This window comes from Melanerpes formicivorus, unplaced genomic scaffold, assembly GCF_026170545.1.
Source record: "Melanerpes formicivorus ecotype bairdi unplaced genomic scaffold, bMelFor1.0.p_v2 SCAF_21, whole genome shotgun sequence".
NCBI lineage: Eukaryota > Metazoa > Chordata > Aves > Piciformes > Picidae > Melanerpes > Melanerpes formicivorus.
In genome coordinates this window covers 4,073,383-4,093,968 of record NW_027142373.1, presented here as the reverse complement: position 1 = coordinate 4,093,968, position 20,586 = coordinate 4,073,383, and the positions used below count along the sequence as shown (strand labels likewise).

The following is a 20,586-nucleotide window of genomic DNA, read 5'->3' as shown; positions in this document are numbered from 1 at the left end:
GGCAGTGCTTTCCCTGTGAGCCATGTGCTGACCTGCACTGCTGTCCCTGTTCAGGGACCTGGCTGGAGGAGCCACTGTCCCATCTGCAAAGCTCTTGCTGCAGAAATTGCTGTACAAATCTGAGTTCCAGGATATTGCCTAAGCCTTGCTTCCTGGGCTGGCAGCTCCTGTAGCAGAAGTTACCCATGTGGTGTGTGACCCTTTTCTTGTCCTTCCTACTGTATCCAAAGAAGTGTCCCATTGCTGGACACCTTGATGGAACTGCATATGATTCTTGGCTCTGCTGCTAATTTTCTGTGTGGTTTGGCTGAATCACTTGGTCTGGTGATGGTTTTCAGAGCCCACAGCATCTGCCCCTACATTCTTTTCTCCTTCAGTCCTGACCTTCTCCCTGCCCTGGTCACAGCCGTGCCAAGCTGGCTTTCTTCAGTACAGTGGCTTGTTGCCCTCCAGTCCTCCCCCTTGTCTGCTGCATTCTTAGCTGCAGATTTCTTTGACACTGGTGGCTGGAATCAGTTTTTTCTTCCCCAGCTCATGAGTCATGTCTTGGGGTGTGCAGCCCACCCAGCACTGCCACTCTGGCCAGTCCCACCCCAGAGGGGACTGTGTTTCTTCAGGCAGAGAGTTCGGGGTGGGGGTGCATGGAAGGGAGGATGTAGAGAGGGGCAGGGGCAATGCTAGCTCCCACCCCTGCCTGGTGATGAACTGGAGCCACCAGTCACAGCTGTGGACAGAGGATGAAGGGAAAGGAGGCGACCAGAGAAAAAGAGAAGGCACTAGAGGGAAAGTGAGGGGATAAAGGGAAAGGGTGGGAGGGGAGGGAGGAATGGGGGAAAGACGGATAAAGGGAAATGTGAGGGGGGAGGGAGGAGGGGTGGATGGAGAAAGATGGAGGGAAGGGGGAGGGAGGAAGGGGAGGATGGAGAAAGGAAAGGAGGCACGGAGGGAGGGATGGAAAGGGGGTAGGGAGGAGAGGTGGGCTGTCCCTGCCGGCGCCATGTGATGCCCTTTCCTCCCCGGGTTCTCCCGGCCCATCCCCGGCGCGGAGCATCCCCGGGGCTGCCGGTCGCGTCCTGCCGCTGGAGGAGCGCCCGAGGGACCGGTGAGTGCCGGGGGGAGGCACCGAGGACAGGGGGCGGCTGAGATCCCTTTCCATGCCAGACCCGAGTTGGCCCCGGGAAGGTGGGAAAAAGACAGCCCTGGAAGTGGCTTCGATGGGGAGTTCCCGAATTGGGTGTAAAAACCTGAAAGTTTAAATCCCGACTGTGACGGGGAGGAGGGGCAAGGGGGTGTTGGTCTGGGAGGTGCCCCCCGGGTGCGAGGTAGGTATAGGGGCATCTCTTTCTATATTTTTCCATATCCCCGTTGGAGTTAGAGCCCTCGGCAGCTCCCCCGGGGATGTGGGGATGATGTGCGTGGGGCGGGGGCCACCGGCAGCAGGGGACACCGGGAGGCACCGCCCCGGGCAGCAGCCACCGCCCGGCGGTACCGGGGCGCGGAGCCACATCCTCAGCATGGCCCCGGCTGACCAGAGAGCTGCCGGGAGCTTGGCAGGAACGGCTGGACCGAACTACCGGAGTCTATATCTCCGTGCCTGAGTGGCTTGCGTTACCTGCCCCGTACACCGGCACCGCCAAAGGAGTGGGAGCTGGATGACAGAAAGCCAGGGGGGGACCTTATTACAACGGGGAGCCGCTGAATCCCAGCTCCTCATCCCTTGGCTTCGTCTCTGTCAAGCTGCTCGGAGACACAGAGGCCATCTCTTGGGCACTGTGATCATCCCTGGCTTCACCGCTGATTTGAGCTGGGAAAGGAGTGGGATCTTTCACGGAGAATCTAAAACCTGCTGGAAGTCAGAGGCTGGTGATGTTTGCCAGTGGAGAAGAGCAGGAATTCAGCTGGGGCCAGCTGAGAAAAACCTGACCTGGATGTTAAGGGAAGTAAAGGGGGGGGGGGGGGGGGGGGGGGGCGGTGAGAGGGGGAAATGAGCTGGATCGTATGTTACCACATGAACAGGAGAATGGGGACATGAAGCTTGTCTTCATTTCTCCACATGCTACCTCTCCACTCCCTGTGAGAGGTGGTGGAAGGTGATCTGTGGTGTCTCAGCCCCTACAGTAGTGAGGAGCAGGGCTGGGTGGTGGTGGTTAATGATTTGATATTTTGTAAAACTTTATCAGCCCCTGACACATGATGAATTTTGCAGGTATTAGGGTTGGATCTTCCAGGCACAAAACAGCAAGAGGCTCCTTGGTGGTGTCCAGAGAGTGAGTCCGACCTGCAGGACCACTGTCACCACTGCTGTCCCCACCGTGTCTCACACCTCCTAAACCTCTGCAGAGGAGAGGACACCAAAGAGGCTTCGTTGGAGCTGGTAGGTGCAGGTGAGCCTTTGGGAAGGGTAAGAGGGCAGCAGGAGCACTGCAAAGGAGAATTTCAGCTCAGCTTTGTGCACTGGCAGCGGGTGCTGGTGGTACAACCCTGGCATGCAGCTTTGCTGGAGGAGCCACCCACGTTTCCATGACTGCTGCCCTTTGGCTTCACAAGTGCTGTGCATTTGTGTTCCCTTCAGAGGTTCACCTGCTACTGGATTTTAGGGGCACCAGTCTGTCACGTCATGACCCACTGAAAAGCCAAAGGGCAGGAGACTGGCTCTCAGCACCCACCCCACTGCCACCTCAACTTCCCCTCAGCCACCCTACAGCTGCTCCATGTGGCATCCAGGGGACAGAAATGCTTCTGTGTGTTTCTTTCTCCAGTCCCTTGCTGTATTATTGTAGCTGTTGAATATATTCATTGAGCTGAATCAATCCCCACCTGGCAACATCCATACCGCAGCATTTGCAGCTTCAGCCTCATTTATGGGGAGGGAAGGGAATATAAAACAGAAAGGGAAATGATGCACAGCCCCGCAGAGGCTTCAGCGGTGTCAGCAAGCTGGGAGTGGCTGGAGCGAGTGCCGGGAGCTCTGCCTAAATCAGCTGGGAAGACTGAAAGCCCTGGGTTTAAGGTGGCATTTTTAGAATACTTAGATGGTGGAATCTAAGACAAAAATTACCTGGTTAAAATTAAAGGGGGGTTGGGGGGGGTTGGGTTCTAGGTGTGTTCTAGAAAGAGGATTTGGAATCAGAGCCACACCGGTTTATTTTTTTGATGTATAGTCCACAAACTTCTGACCTTTATAGCAAAAATATTTTCTGGGGAAATGGATTTGTCAAAGGATGACACTGATGCATTGCCAGGCTCAGAAAATAGGCTGCTACAGAAGAGTGGGGTTTGTGTCTGGTCCCTCTGGAAGATGGGACTTGCAGCTTTTCTTTTATGATGAGGGAAGTATCATGGCTCATCAGCGGAAAACCTCATTAGCGTGGTGCTGAGAGCTGCGCTGAGCAGGGATTATCAGAGCAGACGGCATCCACTGACCCAGGACAATGTGTGGATAATTCATATTCCCACTTGGTGCATGTCCACTGCTGCTGGGTGATGTCCTCAGCCACAGGGAGCAGAGGCTCAGGCTTGCCAAGGCAGGACCCCTTGAAGCCCTACATGTGGGCAGCTCCGTGGGCTCTGGCTTATTCTCAGGAGACATTAAATTCTTGGTTACAGCTGATGTCCCTTTCCTCTGCAGCAGCTCTGGCTGGAAATAGCTCTGCTTGCTCAGGGAGGAGTGGTGGGTTGTAGTGGGTAAAAGTGACCTGAGTGTGAGATTGCAGCAGGGTCCCAGATGGGCATCTGTGTCCCTGCACCTTCTCCAACCTGCAGGACAGCAGAGCTGTGAACATGGTGGGTAGAAACTTCTACATTCAGCTTTGAGACAGCTGCAAGAGAAGTGTGGATTTTCTGTGTGGGTTTGGTTATTAACAATTCAGCAACAGAGGTTGATGCCATAATGCCAAGCCTAGGTGAGACATTCCAATCATTGCTTAGACACAGACAGGGAGGGTTTTCCCGGGACAAAGTCGCTTGCTCGTTGCCATGTCCCAAGGAAAAGCTGAGGTGTCTGTGAGGATCAGTACTTCAGGCACTGAGATACATTACACCACACCACAGGAGAAAAGTGTTTCACCTGCTTGGGAAATACTTAACCAAGGTGATGCTCAAGGTGGACGCTCAGACGGTACCAGAGCCATGTGAGAGGCACCATTGTGGGGGCCCATGGCAGGTGCTGGCACAAAGTGGGACTAAAAATCCTGGCGGATCCTCCATTGGCTCTCATGGAGGGACAGACCATGAACATTCTGCTCCTCTAGCAACTAAAAGTGTGCCTCATCATCCAAGAGACCTTCTCAGGACTGCAGCAGGGTCTAGTTGAAGCAGTGGTGGGACTGGTAGCTGCTTTGCCTTCATCTCCTGCCTTGTAACCAAGTAATGGTGGATGCCATCACTTTCTACTGGGACAACAGGCTCTGTCTTTGGCCTTGCCAAAACACCTGACCCAAGCAAGCTCTACTTCCATTTCTCACCATCCCCAACTTCCCTTGTGTCACATTTTTCCCTGGTTCTTGCTGCCGTAGCAGCTCAAATGTAGTAGCTCTTGGAAGATGCTCATAGATGCACATGGATGCTTCAGGGAGACTCTGGAAGCTGCAGACAGATAGAAGCAACACAACAACCTAGGAAACCAGGTGATTTGGAAAGTTGTTCTGAGTCCTTCTGATGCTGGAGTTGCTACTTCGTAAGCAGCAAATTGCTCCTGAGGCACAGAAAAGGTGAGCTGCAAGCAGGAAAGAAACTGGGGCAGAACTGCCCTTTTCTGTAGAGTGAGTGAAAGAGGGTGGGGGTGCCTGAAGAGGGAACAGTGTCAGCATCATGTGTGTCAACTGCTTTACAGTTCTTGATGTTAAACATCTTACAGACCACATGGAGAAGAAAACAGCAGGTCATTACACAGGTGGTGTGAGAGGTACTGCTGGGTGGGTGCTGCAGGAGCAAGTCCATGATGACACAAAGGGAATGTGTGAATAGGAGAGGGGTGAGGTAGACCAAGTACACAGTCAGGCCAGGTTTCACCTGGTAATGGGTCCTAGTCTGGGGGAAGGATGGAGAAAGAAAGAGTGAGAAGAGTCTGTTCCGTGTCTGCTCCTGCAGATTTTTCCCAGGACACAGCTGTGCTTCCCTGTGCTGAGCAGGGCAAGTGGCTGATGTCCTCCTGAAGCCATGCTGGGCTTGGTACTGAACCATACTCCTTTGACCAGGTCCTACCCAGTGTTTTTTTTCTTACTCTGTCTGCTGGGACATTTACCATTAAATCCTGGAATCAGCAATGAATCTTACTAAAATCTGGGTGGTGGAAAGTTTCATTTGTACAAGTGCTTGCTTTAATACTTCTGACTATTAAACCCATCAAGCTACACAAAGCAAAGGCCTTTCCTGTCTGAAGATGGGACCAAGCTTCTTTGACTGCTCAAGAGCTCATGCTTGAAGACACCACAACCAGTATCTGAGGACCTGTGTCCCAGACTGCTTCAGCAAAGCCAGATGGAGCAGACACCGTGTTTGATACACTGGGTTTAATGGCATCCACAAAGGGCCCTTAAATGTTTGTCTGAGGTGTGGATGCCATAGCCCTCCCCCACCACTGTACCATTGGAGGCTGGTTTCTGAGAAAGGAAGGGGGAATGCAGTCTCCTGTACAACAAGCTGCCTGCTTCATGCCAGCAATTGTGTGTAATCACACTAAGGGGACAGAGGTCCTGGTGGCAATGGCCAGTGTGTGCAGGCTGCCCAAGGTGTCACTTGTCAGCAGGCTTCGCTGTTTGGAGACGCCCACGGCGCTCAGGGGATTTGTTGCTTTCTGTCATCTATCACACTGAAAGTGTTCCTGAAACCACTCCAGCTGCCAGCACTGGTGAGAAAAGCTGCAGGGAAGGAGGGGAAGAGCTGCAGCAGGCTGCCCTGCCCCCATAGCACAGGTATGCAGGGCTTGCAGCTTCCCCACCACCAACACGGGGGAGTTGGGAGGGTTTTAATTAGCTCTTGATGCTATTTTTACTCCCAGCCTTGCTTAATTTAGTTCAAGCTGTCATGCACTGATCATTACAAGGAAAAGGAGGAAGGGGGGTGGCCCCTCTGAGCTGAGCAGCCACATCTCCTGAAAGTGGGGCCGGGGACTGGGGTTTTTCTTAGATCTCCTGTAGCAGTAAAAGTTTATTCCTCAGAGACGTTTCATGAGGTGGCATTTGCAATACATAGCTCCTGCAGGGCTTGCACTACATTTGTGGGTTCTGCTCATCCCCACTTCAGTTTAAAGCAACATAAATATCATATGGAAAAGGTGCCCAAGATCTCTAGTTGTGCTGTGACCTGCCTTGCTGCTGGAAGGGCATGGAGTGGAGACATTGAAAAGCTGTCAGTGTGCTAGGAAGCTTTTTCTCCTCTCTGTAATACACTAAGCCAGTGCAGGACTTTGCCATCTTAAGTGACAGGTGGAACTGAACAAGAGCCAGCTGTTCAAGATGTAATGTTCCCCTGGCCCAGCCCAGCCGTGGTGGAGGTGTGAAGTGGCTGCTGGCAGCTGAGCCAGCTGCTCTGCTCCAGCTATCACACACAGTGAGATTACATTGCCACCACTTACCCCTGCTGCTGGGTCTGCCTGGGTTCCTTCTACACCAGCCAAGATGAACAGTGAGGAAGCGCTACACCAAAGCCAGAAGCATCACAGAATCCCAGCATGCTGGGGGTTGGAAAGGAACCTCTGGAGACCATCTAGTCCAGCCACCCTGCTAAAGCAGGGTCACCCACAGCAGGATGCACAGGACTGCAATGTCCAGGTGGGTTTGGAATCACTCCAGAGAAGGAACCTCCACAACTGCTCTGGGCAGCTAGCTCCAGGGCTCCTAAACCCTCACAAGAAAGAAGTTTTTTCCTTAAGATCAACTCACTGAGGGTCACTGGATCATCAGGTTACTGGAAGTTGTGTATTGAGGGTGTAAGGTCCTTCCTGCAAGGTACAACAAGGTTACTGGGCAAGCACCATTCCACAGGGCACAGCAGTGGGGGTTCTGCAGATGTTACAGCCAAGCCCTCAGCTGGTTTGCTTTGCAGCTGCGAATATTCCCCCTTCCCTTCTGCTTTTGTAGCTCTTGGTAGGGTATTGAAACCAGCAGTTTGAATCACATCCCTGACTGAGCAGTGACTGCTGCAAGTCAAGGAATATTGCATGTCAGCTCTGCTGTGAGAGGGCGGTGGGAAGGGCTCTGCACAGGAAAGGGCTCAGCTGCTGTTAGTGATGTAAACTCTGATTGTATATAGAGAGATATAATTCAGACCTGGAGAACTGGATGTGGGTGCATGGGTGACAGAGCTTTAGCTCCTCTTTCCCTCTTGAGAACTGAACTCTGTCTAACAATTTCCTATACCACCCCAGGGTAGGAGCTGCCAGCAAGTGGATGCAGATCCCTGCCTGCCACCTGCCTGTCCTAGCCTTGTTTATCCCTGGTGTGAGTCGGTCGGAGGCAGAGAGTCGAGGCTGTGTCCTCTCCTACAGTCCGGGAGTTCTCCCCTGCCTGCTGCCAAAGCCACCCCACTCCCAGCTCCTCCCAGTGCCCTCAAGCAGCTGAAGCATCCATTGAGGACCTTCCTGGCTGTGACACTTGCCTCACAGTTGGTCTGCCAGAACCCGAGCTTCTCACCTTCACAGCCAACAGCACAGGTTTTCCACATTTCAAAGCATTGGGGTTAAAAGAGGTAAGAGCCTTAGACACCCAGGAGAGAGGAGACGTGAGTGGGATGTTCTTTGCAAGAGGTTTTGTGAGGAGATATTTGTGGATCCAGAGAGACCATGTGAATGAGCACTGGCTGTACACACAGGGCTGTGTAAGCAGGGACTGGGGAGGGCTGTTGGGTCGATGGTTTTGTTTGTTGAATGTTGCTGGCATCAGCCAAAGCCATTAGTGTGAATGAGCTGGAGCAGAGCCATTGCCCTGGCACGATTAGCCAGGTCGGGAAAGTGTCTGGTTTAGAAGGCTGGGATGGGGAAATAAATCCTCTTTCTGCTCCTTTGACCTTGGGAATATAATTTGATTTTCTTGGTATTTGGTGCTGGAGCTGAAGCTGGGTTCAGCTGATCAGCAGCAACCATCCTTGCAAATCTGGCCCATCAAAAAAGGGCAGGTTTTGGGCAGTCCATGGCAAAAAGGCTGCTTCATAGTAAAGAAGACAGGGAAGAGCAGCCCTGGGTCATTTTTGGGGGGTTCAATAAGCAGGCTGGGGGGTCAGCAGAAAAATGTGGTACTTTCTATGCTGTGTTTCCTTCACCCTTGTACTGTCATGAAAGGAGCTTTGATCAAGCTTTGGGGGAAAAAAAAAAAAAAGAAGAAGAAAAAAAACCCACTTGGACAAGAAATGAAGCATGGAAAGTGCTGGGGGAAAGGAGAATTTCTCAGGGGGGAAAAAAAAAACTTATGGAAGTGAAGAAGTCAAGTTTAAGAGAAAAATCCCAATAATGCCACCCATAGATTAGTTCATGGTGAGAATTCCAGAGCGTGGCAGTCACACTTCATTTCTTCTGACTTCTTCAGGTGTTCCTTGGGTGTGATGGCAAGCAAAAAAAAGAAAGAAAAAAGGAAAAATTATGAAGAAGTTTGTGATTGCTGTGCTTCAGCCTAGGTTAAAATAACTCAGAACCTTCGTTTTATTTATTTCTCCTTTGTAAAAGCCGCTCTGGAGAGACTGTGAGCCCCATGGGCTCCATTGATTGGGCACTGCTGGCTCTGCCTGGCTGTAATGGGCTGAGGGAGCCCATTCCTGCTCTCAGAGCCGAGGGGAAGCTTTCCAGTCCAGTATTGATCCTTTGGAAGTTTATGGCTGCTTGTAGTGGCAGTGTCTAGTGCTTGTTGAAACTATCATGAGATGGCCTCTTTCATTGCTTAATATCAGGCTGAGCTTCCTCCAATTCAAAAAGATGTTATTCCATGCTTAGTTTTTCCAATACACAATTTCTGGCTCAGAAATGGAGCTGATGTCCATATGACAGTAATGCAGCACTGTACAGCTGCCTTGTATATTTCTGTCTTCCCATGGACCACATGAGGTTGTAGCAGCTCAGAACAGGGCTCTTGAGAACAGTACAGACTAGCTTCAACCCATGTTCTCTTTGACCACTTCCTTCTCAGTTTGCCATCCAAGGAAATACTCTTCTTCTCTGCCCTTCTCTGGAAGCAGAGCAGTCTTGTGTTTCTCTTCTGCCTGCAGTACACTTTTTCCAAGCTTCCCAGGTGGTAAGGCCAAACCCAAAGCTATCTTTCCCAATCACTCAGTTTTCCAGGTCAAGTTTGTAGAGCTGCTTCTACTAGGTCCCAGAGGGAGCAGTGAGAGCTGCCCACCCCCATCTCCTCTTCTCCCAGTCCTCTGCTGAGCTGTGTTTACCCAGCTGTGGCTAAAGTTATCTCACTGTGTGCTCCTCACCGGTAAGACCTCTCTGCAAAGTGGTAGAGCATCAGTTAGGGTCAGCTGGATGCTGCATCTTGCACACACTGTTTTGGGACCAAAGCATTTGCACCCTTTGGGTGCTCCATAAGCTCAGTGGCATCTGCTATGTTGTTTTGCAACCACATTTCTGTTCCATTGTGGTTATTAATGACTGAACTGGGCTTTTCTGGATAATCCACGAGAGAGCTAGGGTGGTGGTGTGCTGTCTGAAGGAAGGTGATGATGCCAGTGGTGGCTCCAGTCAGCCCCTCAGTGTGGTCCTGCCTGCCCTCCCAATCATGGCCAGCTCTGAAAAGCTGAGTTTTGGAAGAGCTGAGTTCTGCAAGAGCCACTCTCCTTGACTGATTTATTTTTGCCCACACTCATGGACCATGTTGTGTCCAGAGAAAGCTGCTTGAAGGCCCTTTATTTTTAGCCAGCCCAGTTTTCTTGTTGCAGCTTAGTGGGAGCTGGTCCTTTTAGCCCAGCTCCATCATAGCTCACGCTGTCCTGCGTTTGCTTAGCTCTTTCCCAGGTCCCTGATGTCCTTTGTCCATTGATCACTCACTCAGTGGGTTTCCTAACCTACTTCCACCAGGTTTCCTTCCTTCTTATGTTCTGCTCAGCCTCTCCACTGCTCCAGGTTCATGGCTTAACCTCTGATTTCCCTCTGCCCTCGGTTTGCAGTGAGGACCAGCCTTTCACAACTCCAGGAGCAGCTCAGCAGCTTGTCCTGGAACCCAGCACCCTTCCACAAACAAAACCTTCCCTCCTGTCTGCTCCGATAGCCCTGGCAGGGCCTCCCCTCCCCACAAGTGTCAGGAAATTAGAAATGATGCTCTAGCCACATGAAAATCGATAGCTGCCTCCTTGGCCTGACTTGGCCCTGCTCTTTCTGCCTTTACCTAGAGCAGAAGGGAGTATTGCTCTCTCCTGAGCTTGGATCAGTGATTTATGGATATGACCCATCCTGTCCAGGCAGTTAACCTGCAATGTATTTATTTTTCTCAGCCCACCCACACAGCCCTGAGCAGTGGCTTGTGCTTAGCATTAGATCATGGAGAGGTGGGCTCAGAAATCTGGACCAGGATGTTTTCTTTTTGTGCCCATAGAGCAATAGGTAAGGACTTGAACTCGCTCCTAGAACTGTGTGAACTGCATTAGAAACAAACCAATACTCATTTCATTTTCCTTAGGGGTCAGTACCGTTTGCCATTCCCATCAGGAGCTCCAAGACAAAAAGAACTTCACTATGAGGATTGCAGACTACTGTGGTCATTCTCTGGACTGCTACCAGAAAGCACAGGGTGACCAAAGGAGCAGGACCACTTCTCTGGTCCTACTTCTTGGAAATCTTGGGGGTTTCATTAATTTAATTTAAAATACAGCTGCAGTTGGAAAAGCCAAACAGCATCACCTCTTCAGCTGCAGGAAGCCCGATGGAGTTGGTAAAGGTTACTGTGGAATAAATCCATGCTGCAAATCAATCCAGCTCCTATTGGTGTCCTTGAAAAATCTTTCTCTTGGGAGCTCTGCTAATTCTCCAAGTGTGGACACGGGGGAAGGTCTGTTCTGAGAGGCTGCTCTGCACCATCCCTGCATCCTGTCCCCCACCCTGTCAGGCTGGATTTGCTGTAATAGGAATCACTCAAATGCTTCTATGATTGCATGGAAATTGAGGTGTGAGAAAGAAAAGGAATGAGGCAATTGAGAGGAGTGACTGCTGCCCAACCTCTCTCCCTGCTGCTAGTGTCACCTCAATGACCAGCATAAATGATGTCAAATGGGTATATTTTCCACTGCCTGGTATTGATGGACAACAAATCACAGGAAATACTCAGCTCTTTCCCTCTGAATGGCTTTATCTGGACCTTCACACATTCCCCACTTTGATTTTTGGCTCCTTATTAACGAGAAGTGTGCAGGGAGGACGATTGTTGATGATACATGAGCCAAGAATAGATTCCAGCTCCTTTTCCCATTTTGGCACCAAAATGCCAAGAGAGATGAGACATCCTGTAGTAAATGCTGTTCATTTTGAGGCAGCAACTAGAAAATATGGCTCTGACTGAGTTAGGGAGAAGAACAGATGAGCCAGATGATCTGTGCTTTGCCTGGTAATATTGCTGGATCAAATGGGATCTATAAAGAGATGGGAATTTCCCTGGGAAATGTCATATTCCCACCCAGTAAAATGTTGAAGTGGTGTCCTAATGAGTCTACAGCTTTTTGCTGTCCTCTCCCCTCGTCCATAAGGTTGTCAAGGTGCAGGGCCACTTTTGCAGGATGTGCTTCTCTGCCCCATAGCTGCCAATTCCTTCTTTAGCTGCTGCCTCCTAATTCCTCAGGGGGGAAAAAAAATAAATGCAGGCCTCTCCTCTGTGCATCTGGTTCCCTCCTGGGAACATGTCCTGCTTTTCTTGAGCTGAGGGAAACATTAAATAAGAACATTAAAAATGAGGCTTGTTAGCAATGCCCAAGGCGGAAGGCTTGCAGCAGTGTGAGCTGGAGCATTTGCTTGGGCTGCCTGTAAGTGACAACATTGCCTGTAGGTCGGTACCTTCTGGGGAATGGCTCAGTGTGAATGTAGGAAGAGCCAAATCCTTAATTTCATATGGAAGAGAGTTGCCAGAGCTGTTGCAGCGCTTGAGGGTGCAAGGACATCTGCTTCCTACCAAGATGTACTTGTCTGCTTTGAACTCGGGGTGGGATGCAATAATAAAAGTATATCTCTCTCTCTCTCTCCATTTCTCTTTTTCACCCAAGAATCTGCACCTCTTCCAGCAGCATTCCCTGCTTTTCTCTCTTATTGCTCCTCAGAGTACTGAGCTGGGGGTGTGGACAGGCTGTGGGTATTGCATCTGCTCAGTAAATGCAATGATTTGAGCTCCTCAATAACTACAGTTTCCTTCACATCCATCTTGTATGAAACTTGCTGCAAGACCACCCAGAACTGGGCTGTTGGGGAGCTTTGATGCTGGCCATTTATACCCCAGATATGCTAGGGGTGGGCACTGAGAGAAGACAGAGCTCCTGAGAGAGTCCAGCACAGGCAGTTCAGCAGCGAGAAATAGCTATCAGCATCGGCTGCTGGTATTAATCATGAGGGAACTACAGCAGAACATTATCTTTGTAGGCTTTCAAGTGTAAAAGTGCAAGCTGTGAGGACTTTTGGCATCCCTGAGAGTCATTGTAAGCAAGGAAGTATGATTATATTTCCATCAGAGAAGAAAAAATGCCCTCCTCCAGTCTGCTCAGCCACCCGGACGTGTCAGAGCAGTGAGCTGTCAACTCCAGGCCCAGGAAGGAGCCACATTTTGTGATTTAATCACTAAATGCCACCACCTCCACCACAGTGATAACAACAAGACTTCTCACCCAAAGAGCTGACTCCCTGATGTGTGCCACGGTAGCACAGGCGTGGGGGAGCTATTCCTGAGCTGACACCTGGGCAGATGTGAGATATCCATGCCCTGGCTCTGTGGTTTACCCACCATGACTACAGGAACAGGTCTTCCAAATGAAAAATGTTTGGGGGGACTCTGCCCTCCCTCCCCAGCAGCTGGGGCTGCACCACGGTCTAGTTGAATAGTTAGGGTTGGGTGATCATTGGACCTGATGATCTTGGAGGTCTCTTCCAACCTGTTTGATTCTGCGGCACTGTGATTCTGTGTTCTGCCCACAGCCCTCTACCATTTGTCGTCCCTCCAAACCTCAGGTAGTGAGAGTGAGCCTTGTGTAGTTTTAAAGGGAGCCCACAGAAGATGCATCCCACTGCTACAGTGTTCAGCTGGGCAGCTTTTGTTGTCTCGATGGATTTATTGAATGTTTTTTTCCATATTGTTTGCAGTGCTGAGCAACAGCAACGTGTGCCTTGGAAGATACCCCTGGCAGGGCACTTATCTGTGATTCATGCTGCCTTTAGAAAAGCAGCCAGCAGCACTATCTGCTTCCTTCCCACTCCCCAGAAGACCCTCTCCTGAGTGTATCTTTTCCTTCTTGTTCTTATTCCTCTAATCTTTCTTTTCTTTGGTGTTTCCCCCCCCTCCATATTAATTGCATTTCTCTGCTGCACCAAGAGCTCTTCTTTCTAGTGACTTTTTATCAGTCTGAAGAGCACTGGGAGCTCTGCTAAATCCCACATTGTATAAAAAGGAAAAGGAAAGCAGCTGGGTTTTGCTTCCTCCTTTAATGTTTTCCCATTTCCATGCCTCCCTCTGAAGCATCAGGTGAGTTTGGACCAGTTCTGCCTGATACCAGCACTGCCAGTTCTGATCCAGGAAACACAATAAAAAGCCATAAAGTATCTTTGTTGATCCATAATGTGGTGTCCATGAGCCTCAACAGGCTCCTGTGTGGAGAAGATACAGCTCCTGATGCTGCTCTTAGATAAGGCTATGGGGATGGCAAATAGTGTGGTTCAGCTTCATCCTCAGGGAGATGAGCTCTGGGTTTGGCTGGAACATCAGGAATTACCTGCAGCAAATAAAATGGGAGCTGTTGAACTGCTACCAACCAGCCCATCCTGCACCTCTTCCAGCTCAGCATCCAATGCTCATCACATCTTCTGAGTTGTGGGGCAGCAGTCAGGTGGGATTGGGTTCAAACTCTCCATCTGTCAGGACTCACTGAAATTGTTTTAATGGCTTCTTTCAGCTTGACCTAGATAGACCATTAAAGGCAGAAGGCAAAGCTTTGAAACATCTATCCACCCACCCATCCATCTATCCACCTCTACCCAGCTATCCATCTGCATCCATCCATCTCCATTAATCCATCCATCCCTCCACCCACCCATTCCTCTGTGTCTCCTCTCCCAGCAGCTGTCCCCACGCCTCCTGGCCCCCCCATGCTGTTGGCAATGAGTGCCTGCAGCAGGAAGGCTCTGACCCTGCTCAGCAGCGTGTTCGCCGTCTGTGGCCTCGGGCTCCTGGGCATCTCTGTCAGCACCGACTACTGGCTCTACCTGGAGGAGGGCATCGTCCAGCCCCAGAACCAGACAGCAGAAATCAAACTGTCCCTGCACTCAGGGCTCTGGAGGGTCTGCTTCCTGGCAGGTATGGTCACTCTCTCTCTTCTAAAAACGTCCCTTCTAATGTGATGTTTGCTGCCTGTCAGCATCGTATTTGATGGCCTTGATTCTGTGGTACCCTAGGAGAGGGCTGGGGAAAATAGGGAATTTTAGAAGCTGTGCCTATGTGCTTCCAAACATAGAATCACAAACTCATGGAATGGTTTGGGTTAGAAGGGACCTTTAAAAGTCATGTAGTCCAATCCCCCTGCTGCCAGCAGGGACATTTGCAACTACAGCATGCTGCTCAGAGTCACAAACAACCTGACCTGGAATGGTTCCAGAGATGGGGCTTCTCCCACCTCTCTGGGCAATCTGGCTTGGTGTCTCACCATCCTCAGTGTAAAAAAATATATTCCTTCTATCTAGTCTGAATCTCCCTCTTTTGAGGGTGAAAATCATCTCCTTCAGGTTTAGACATAACCTGAGTGATGCCATCACCCCATCATGCATGTCTAGCTATAGCAGTCAGGTGGATAAAATATGCCCTGGCTTGCAAACCTTGGGTGAGTTCACTGCTGCCATGCCAGACCCCACTGCCCCTTGTCCTGCTCTGCCCCAGTGCCTTGGGCAGCAGTTCACAACTTTCCCTTTTGTTCCCTGCAACATTTGGATTCAGGTCAGCTGGACCATTCCTTCATCCATGCCAAGTCTGATGAAACGACTTGGCTGCAGGGGCAGAGGTTGAATAAAACCCAAGGGAATGGCAATCTCAAAGTGACCCATCTGAAATGTCACAAAGTTTCAGTTGCTGCTTTGAAAAAGTCAAGGGAGTGAGGAGCTCTGATAATACCTCTGGGGTGACCTTGAAGCCTCTAGCTCCAGCATTCACACTTTTGTATACAAGGGAATCCTTTTCACAGAGTCACACAGAGTCCCAAAATGGTGGGGGCTGGAAGGAACCTCTGAAGAACATCTTGTCCAACCCCCCTGTGCTAGAGCAGGATTTTTTTTGCATAAGGTGATGGTTAGGAGATGTTTTCCTTCCCAAGATAGAAGCAGCAGTATAAAGCAAGATTTTTTTGCATGTACTGAAATTAATTTATAGCCACTCTATTCCCCCAAAAAACCCAACCAAACACACTGCAGGTGTGACTGGTCTGTGTCTGCTGCAGGGGAGGAGCGTGGCCGCTGCTTCACCATCGAGTACGTCATGCCCATGAACATCCAGCTGACGTCTGAGTCCACCGTCAACGTCCTGAGTGAGTGCTCTGGGGGTGGGTCTTACCCTTTGCAGCCTGCAAAACACCAGAGGTTCCCTAGGGATCCCTCCAAGGAATCCTGCTGAAGAAGCTCCTAGGTCCTTGACAGTGCTACTGTGCAAGGGTTTTATTACATTTCATACTCTGTGGATCACCCAACATGCCCCTAAGCTTTTGGGGACATCCCTTTCTAGGGGCAGGATGCTCACAGAAGCTTCAAGCCATACAATTATTTTGTCATTGGCTGTTCAGTGCTGATGTTTGTGGAATGTTTGGTTCTACAGCCTCCTCTCCATGCTTCACAGCTGCATTTATTGTGTGGCAGTCAGTTTTACACATGACACAAAGGCATGGATTAAGGGTGGAGTGTCCCAGCTCCCACCATGAACCCTGCAGTCATTTGATAGATTTAATAAACACAAGTGTCCAGCAAGCACCTTTGCAGTGAAGAAGCTAAAGAAATGTGCAGGTTCTGATGAGTTTCTCCTATGTAACACTTAACATAGAAACCCTCAGAAGTGCAAACATTGGCAGATGATTCCTCAGCCAGAGAGAGTTGTGTCTTCACTTAGCCCATTAGCAAGGAGGGGAACCCTGCCCAGGGTTCAGCTGCAGCTCAAGAGCACCCACATCAACCAGGAGTAAAGAAGGACATACTGTGGTCAGGGAGCAGCAGAGCTGGGGCCATCTTACCCAGCCAAGGCCATTTCTCACACTGCATGGGAAGGACTGACCTGTTCTCTTTCCTCTGCTCCTCCCCTCCAGAGATGATTCGCTCTGCCACCCCCTTCCCTCTGGTCAGCCTCTTCTTCATGTTCATTGGCTTCATCCTGAGCAACATCGGACACATCCGGCCTCACAGGACCATCCTTGCCTTTGTCTCGGGGATATTCTTCATCCTGTCAGGTGAGTTTTGCTAGCCAGGGTTCCTCCTGAAAATCCTTGAGTGTGGAGTATGTTTGCTTTTGTACCTATTGGTGCTCTCCTAACTTGCTGCGCTGGCTCCTTGGAGTCATCACCTGCGGGGGCCCCTGGCTCAGCCCTGCAGCTTGTTCAGCCTTTGCAGGATGGAAAATGACCTGGTGCAGCACTCATCTGTGGCACTGGGCAGGAGATGTGGAGGAAAACACCCAACGCCTGTGCAGGAGCAGTTGCTGGAGAAAAGAATGCCTCTCGTGGCACATCAGTAGCAGGAGAGAGCTGAAACTTCAAACTGCTCAGGCAGGATGTTTCTACATGAGACAAGTGAATGTTTTATTCATGCTGTTGTGTCAGTGTTAAACAAATAGCTGTGACAGCTGAGCTTTGAAGCCAGCTCCCACATGGTGCACGTGGACTCACTCGAGCAGGTAAGGGTTTGACTGAAGTGAGAGGAGTGCCCTGGGTTAGTTCAGCAGGGGAGCAGCCTCTTTCCCCAGTTATTTCAAGTACACTTCCACAGTTTCACATTTTCACCCACGAGTCAGGACTTAAAGGAAGGTGCCTCTCCAGTGGCTTCATCCCTGTGGCATTCCCCAGCATCCTTCTCCTTGGTTCCCCTCCAGGTCTGTCGCTGGTGGTGGGGCTGGTCCTCTACATATCCAGCATTAACGACGAGATGCTGAACAGGACCAAGGACTCGGAAACATTCTTCAATTACAAATATGGATGGTCATTTGCCTTCTCTGCCATCTCCTTCCTTCTCACAGAGGTACCTGGGAGCTTTCACATCCCTCTAGCAAATGTAACCCATTCTCAGGACGGGGGGCATTGAGGCTGCAAGCAAGAAGAGGGCTCAGATGGGGCTGTGAGGGAAGATGGGAAATATATAGTAGGGCACAAGACAGACCCCAGTGTGGAGTGCTGGTTATAGAATAGAATCATAGAAAGCATCATGTTGGAAGGGACCCTTAAAGCTCCTCTAGTCCAAACTACCTGCAGTAAACAGGAACATTTTTAGCTAGATCAGGCTGCTCAGAGCCCCATCAAGCCTGACTTGTGTGGACCTGGTTTAGAAGCAGTGGTGGGATTGTGAGCTCAAGGTGAGTGGTTGGACTTGAGGATCTCAAAGGTCTCTTCCAACCTCAGCAGTGCTGTAGTTCTATGATTGTATGACCTGAGGGGGCATTTGATCATTAACTGATGCCAGGCATGGATACAGTGGAGGACAAGAGGTAGTCATGCCACCTTAATTTACTGCATGGACCTGGGGCACAGAGCAGTGAAGAGACTCCTCAGGAACCCTTGTGCATCGTTAGCAGAGCAAAACAAGTGAATTATATTTCTGTTGTGTTTTGGTGCTGGTGAAGGCAGCCGTTAGAAGGATGAGCATCAGGCCATGTCTCTCTCCCCTGCAGAGTGCTGGGGTGATGTCTGTCTACTTGTTCATGAAGAGATACACAGCCGAAGACATCTACCGACCTCACCCTGGCTTCTACCGGCCCCGGCTGAGCAACTGCTCCGACTACTCAGGGCAGTTCCTGCACCCAGATGCCTGGGCGCGGGGCCGCAGCCCTTCTGACATCTCCAGCGAGGCGTCCCTGCAGATGAACAGTAACTACCCAGCTCTGCTCAAGTGCCCTGACTATGACCAGATGTCCTCATCCCCATGCTGAGCCCCACCAGCCCTGCACCCGCTCCCACCCCAGCGCCGACGGGCGCCGCGTCCTGACTCCGTTTGTCGTTTATTTTTCAGGACAATTCTCTATTTATAGGAGCATAAAAACAACCAGAGAGATGGATTATATAACCAATAATGTAACCTAGAGAACTGGGAGATTTTCCTTTCTTTGGGTTTTGGGTTGGTTGGGTTTTGTTGTTTTGGGGCTTTTTGTTTTTTTGTTTATTCTTCCCTGCATAACTGAAAACCTTTCCAAAGTCCTCTTCTTTCAGCTCATCCTGCTGAGCAAACAGCAGTTCTGCCTGGGGGATAAATCCTGGGCTGGACTCATGAGCAGGAAAAGAGAAAATAGAGTAGAAGTAAGAAAAGGAACAGAAAATTGTGGTGATTTGTTTGTTTGTTTTTGGTTTGGGTAGGCTGCAAAAGTTTGTGCATTTGACTGTGTCATTTAATTATTGATTTACTGGTGTAAGCACCAGTGGGCAGAAAGGATTTGTGAACATCTCCAAGAAACTGGCACCATCAGAGAAATGCAGATTTTTGTATTATTGGTTGATATCTCTGGTTGCTGGCTATCACTTTCAACCAGGCTGCCCTGGGAAATGGCCATCTCTCCCAGCTATGTCTCAGCAGGCTTGCACATCACCAGGTTCTTGTTTCTCCACGGCCACTTGCAAGCTGGTGCTTAAATAGATTGGATGCTCTGCTACAGCCCTGGGGTGTCTGGGCTCTCAGGGTGGGTTGGGCACCCACATCTCCTCCACCATCCCATAGACTGGATGTCTGATGAGTGACTTGGAGAATTTCAGTGCAGCATCAAGTGAAAAACTACCTAAAACCTTCTCATAGGAAACATTAAGCACAGAGCAAGAGGCAGTGGGAACAAACGTACACAGGAAGTTCTGTCTAAACATCAGGAGGAACTTCTTTACTTTAATGTTGGCAGAGCACTGGAACTGGCTGCCCAGAGAGGTTGTGGAGTTTCTGTCTCTGGAGACTTTCAAAACCCACCCAGATATTGCAATCCTGGGCAACCTGCTCTGGGTGGCCCTGGTATGGCAGGGGGGGTTGGATTAGATGATCTCCAGAGGTCCTTTCCAACCCCTAACATCCTGTGATTTAGGGGAAGTTCTGGCCAGAAGCGCGAGTTGTTTCAGTGAAAATGAGATCCCAAACTGGTGTGAAGTGATGTAGCTGAAATTACTTAAGCCACTATAGCAAAGTAGTTGGATAGTATTTCATTTTGGCAAGAAAATGGTATTTTAGCTGCTTGTGTGTGTGTGTGTGTGAACCTTGAGGCTTTCAGATTTAAAATTTCCTATGATGATTTGACATTTTTGTCTCAGACAGCTGCCAGGGAGAGGGTATCACTCTCCTTGAAAATGAAGGGATAGAAAAGGCTCTGCTCCTCTGCATGCTCCTGTGCAAGCCATCAGCTTCTCCCCACGCAGGAGAAACTTCATCCAAACTCTATTTCTTTTCTTATTTTAAACCTTCTGAAAATCCTTTTCTGTAAAACAAAACCCTCCAGAGATTCCTGGTGTTTGAGCTTGGTTTTGTCTTACTGTAATTGAATCAAATTGAATACATGCACTTCTAACCTCCTTTGCAGCATTCTCTGTGAGTGTTGCACCTCTTGGTTTATTATTTATTAGTTGATATTTATTTATTGATTAATGACTCCAAAGTAGGGTCTAAGCCCACTATTTGCACCTTCAAGGATCTCCTGGGAGACACCTTTCTCCTGTGTGTTTGGGGGTTTTAGAATCAAATCTCCTTTCTGTAAGCCCCAGAAGGCATTTTGTGGCCTCTCCTTGGAAAGCTTATATCTGTCAGCATCTCCTCCCTCCCACAGGACTTGTACTCCTCACTCTACCCTTCCACATCACACCCATGGCCCCAGGTGTGATTGGGCCAGGGGAAACAGGCTCTATTTTCCTATTAGGTAGGAGTGGCCTGAAAACCCTTATTGAACCATGAGGTAAGGATGTAAGAGATTCATTAGAGGCCAATCCTGAGCAGTAATTAAAAGTAGCCAGGAACAATAAGGTTCTGCTGGGTCACCTTCTCTCTTAGTTGCTGCTGGAGAAGCTTGTGGTTCCAGAGCTCTCTCATGCACAGTGGGAAGAAAAATAAATGTGTATATATATAAATGCACACAAAGGTATACCTGAAATGTCCTCCAGTGCTGCTCCTCTTGTGTCTATTTTGCCAGTAGGCTTGGAAGCCTCCAGGAAGGTCAAGGTAAGGCAAGAGTCCCCACCAGGCAGTTACTCCCTCGTGGCAGGGATGCAGATCAAGAGCTG

General features: G+C 49.9%; 1 protein-coding gene across 7 annotated transcripts; it reads left to right on the top strand.

The window, feature by feature from the left end:
* Positions 1-982: 982 nt before the first annotated feature.
* Positions 983-20,408, top strand: CACNG5 (calcium voltage-gated channel auxiliary subunit gamma 5). Of its 7 annotated transcripts, none has more exons than XM_068151127.1 (8): positions 983-1,102; positions 2,207-2,374; positions 7,367-7,686; positions 14,229-14,465; positions 15,595-15,681; positions 16,447-16,587; positions 17,226-17,371; positions 18,018-20,408. In XM_068151127.1, the coding sequence occupies exons 4-8, from the start codon at positions 14,258-14,260 to the stop codon at positions 18,273-18,275; spliced, it is 840 nt and encodes a 279-aa protein (XP_068007228.1). In that variant the 5' UTR covers positions 983-1,102; positions 2,207-2,374; positions 7,367-7,686; positions 14,229-14,257; the 3' UTR covers positions 18,276-20,408. The 7 variants fall into 7 exon arrangements, with proteins under 7 accessions (XP_068007228.1, XP_068007229.1, XP_068007227.1 ...); XM_068151128.1 differs by having other exon boundaries at positions 2,207-2,384; positions 14,232-14,465; XM_068151126.1 differs by having other exon boundaries at positions 2,207-2,384.
* The last annotated feature ends 178 nt before the right edge of the window (positions 20,409-20,586 follow it).

Coding starts and splice junctions, on each gene's coding strand:
- CACNG5 (XM_068151131.1), top strand. CDS start 14,258: ATGCTGTTGGCAATGAGTGCCTGCAGCAGGAAGGCTCTGACCCTGCTC. Junction 14,466..15,594: donor GAGGGTCTGCTTCCTGGCAG/GTATGGTCACTC, acceptor TGTCTGCTGCAG/GGGAGGAGCGTGGCCGCTGC. Junction 16,588..17,225: donor GATATTCTTCATCCTGTCAG/GTGAGTTTTGCT, acceptor GTTCCCCTCCAG/GTCTGTCGCTGGTGGTGGGG.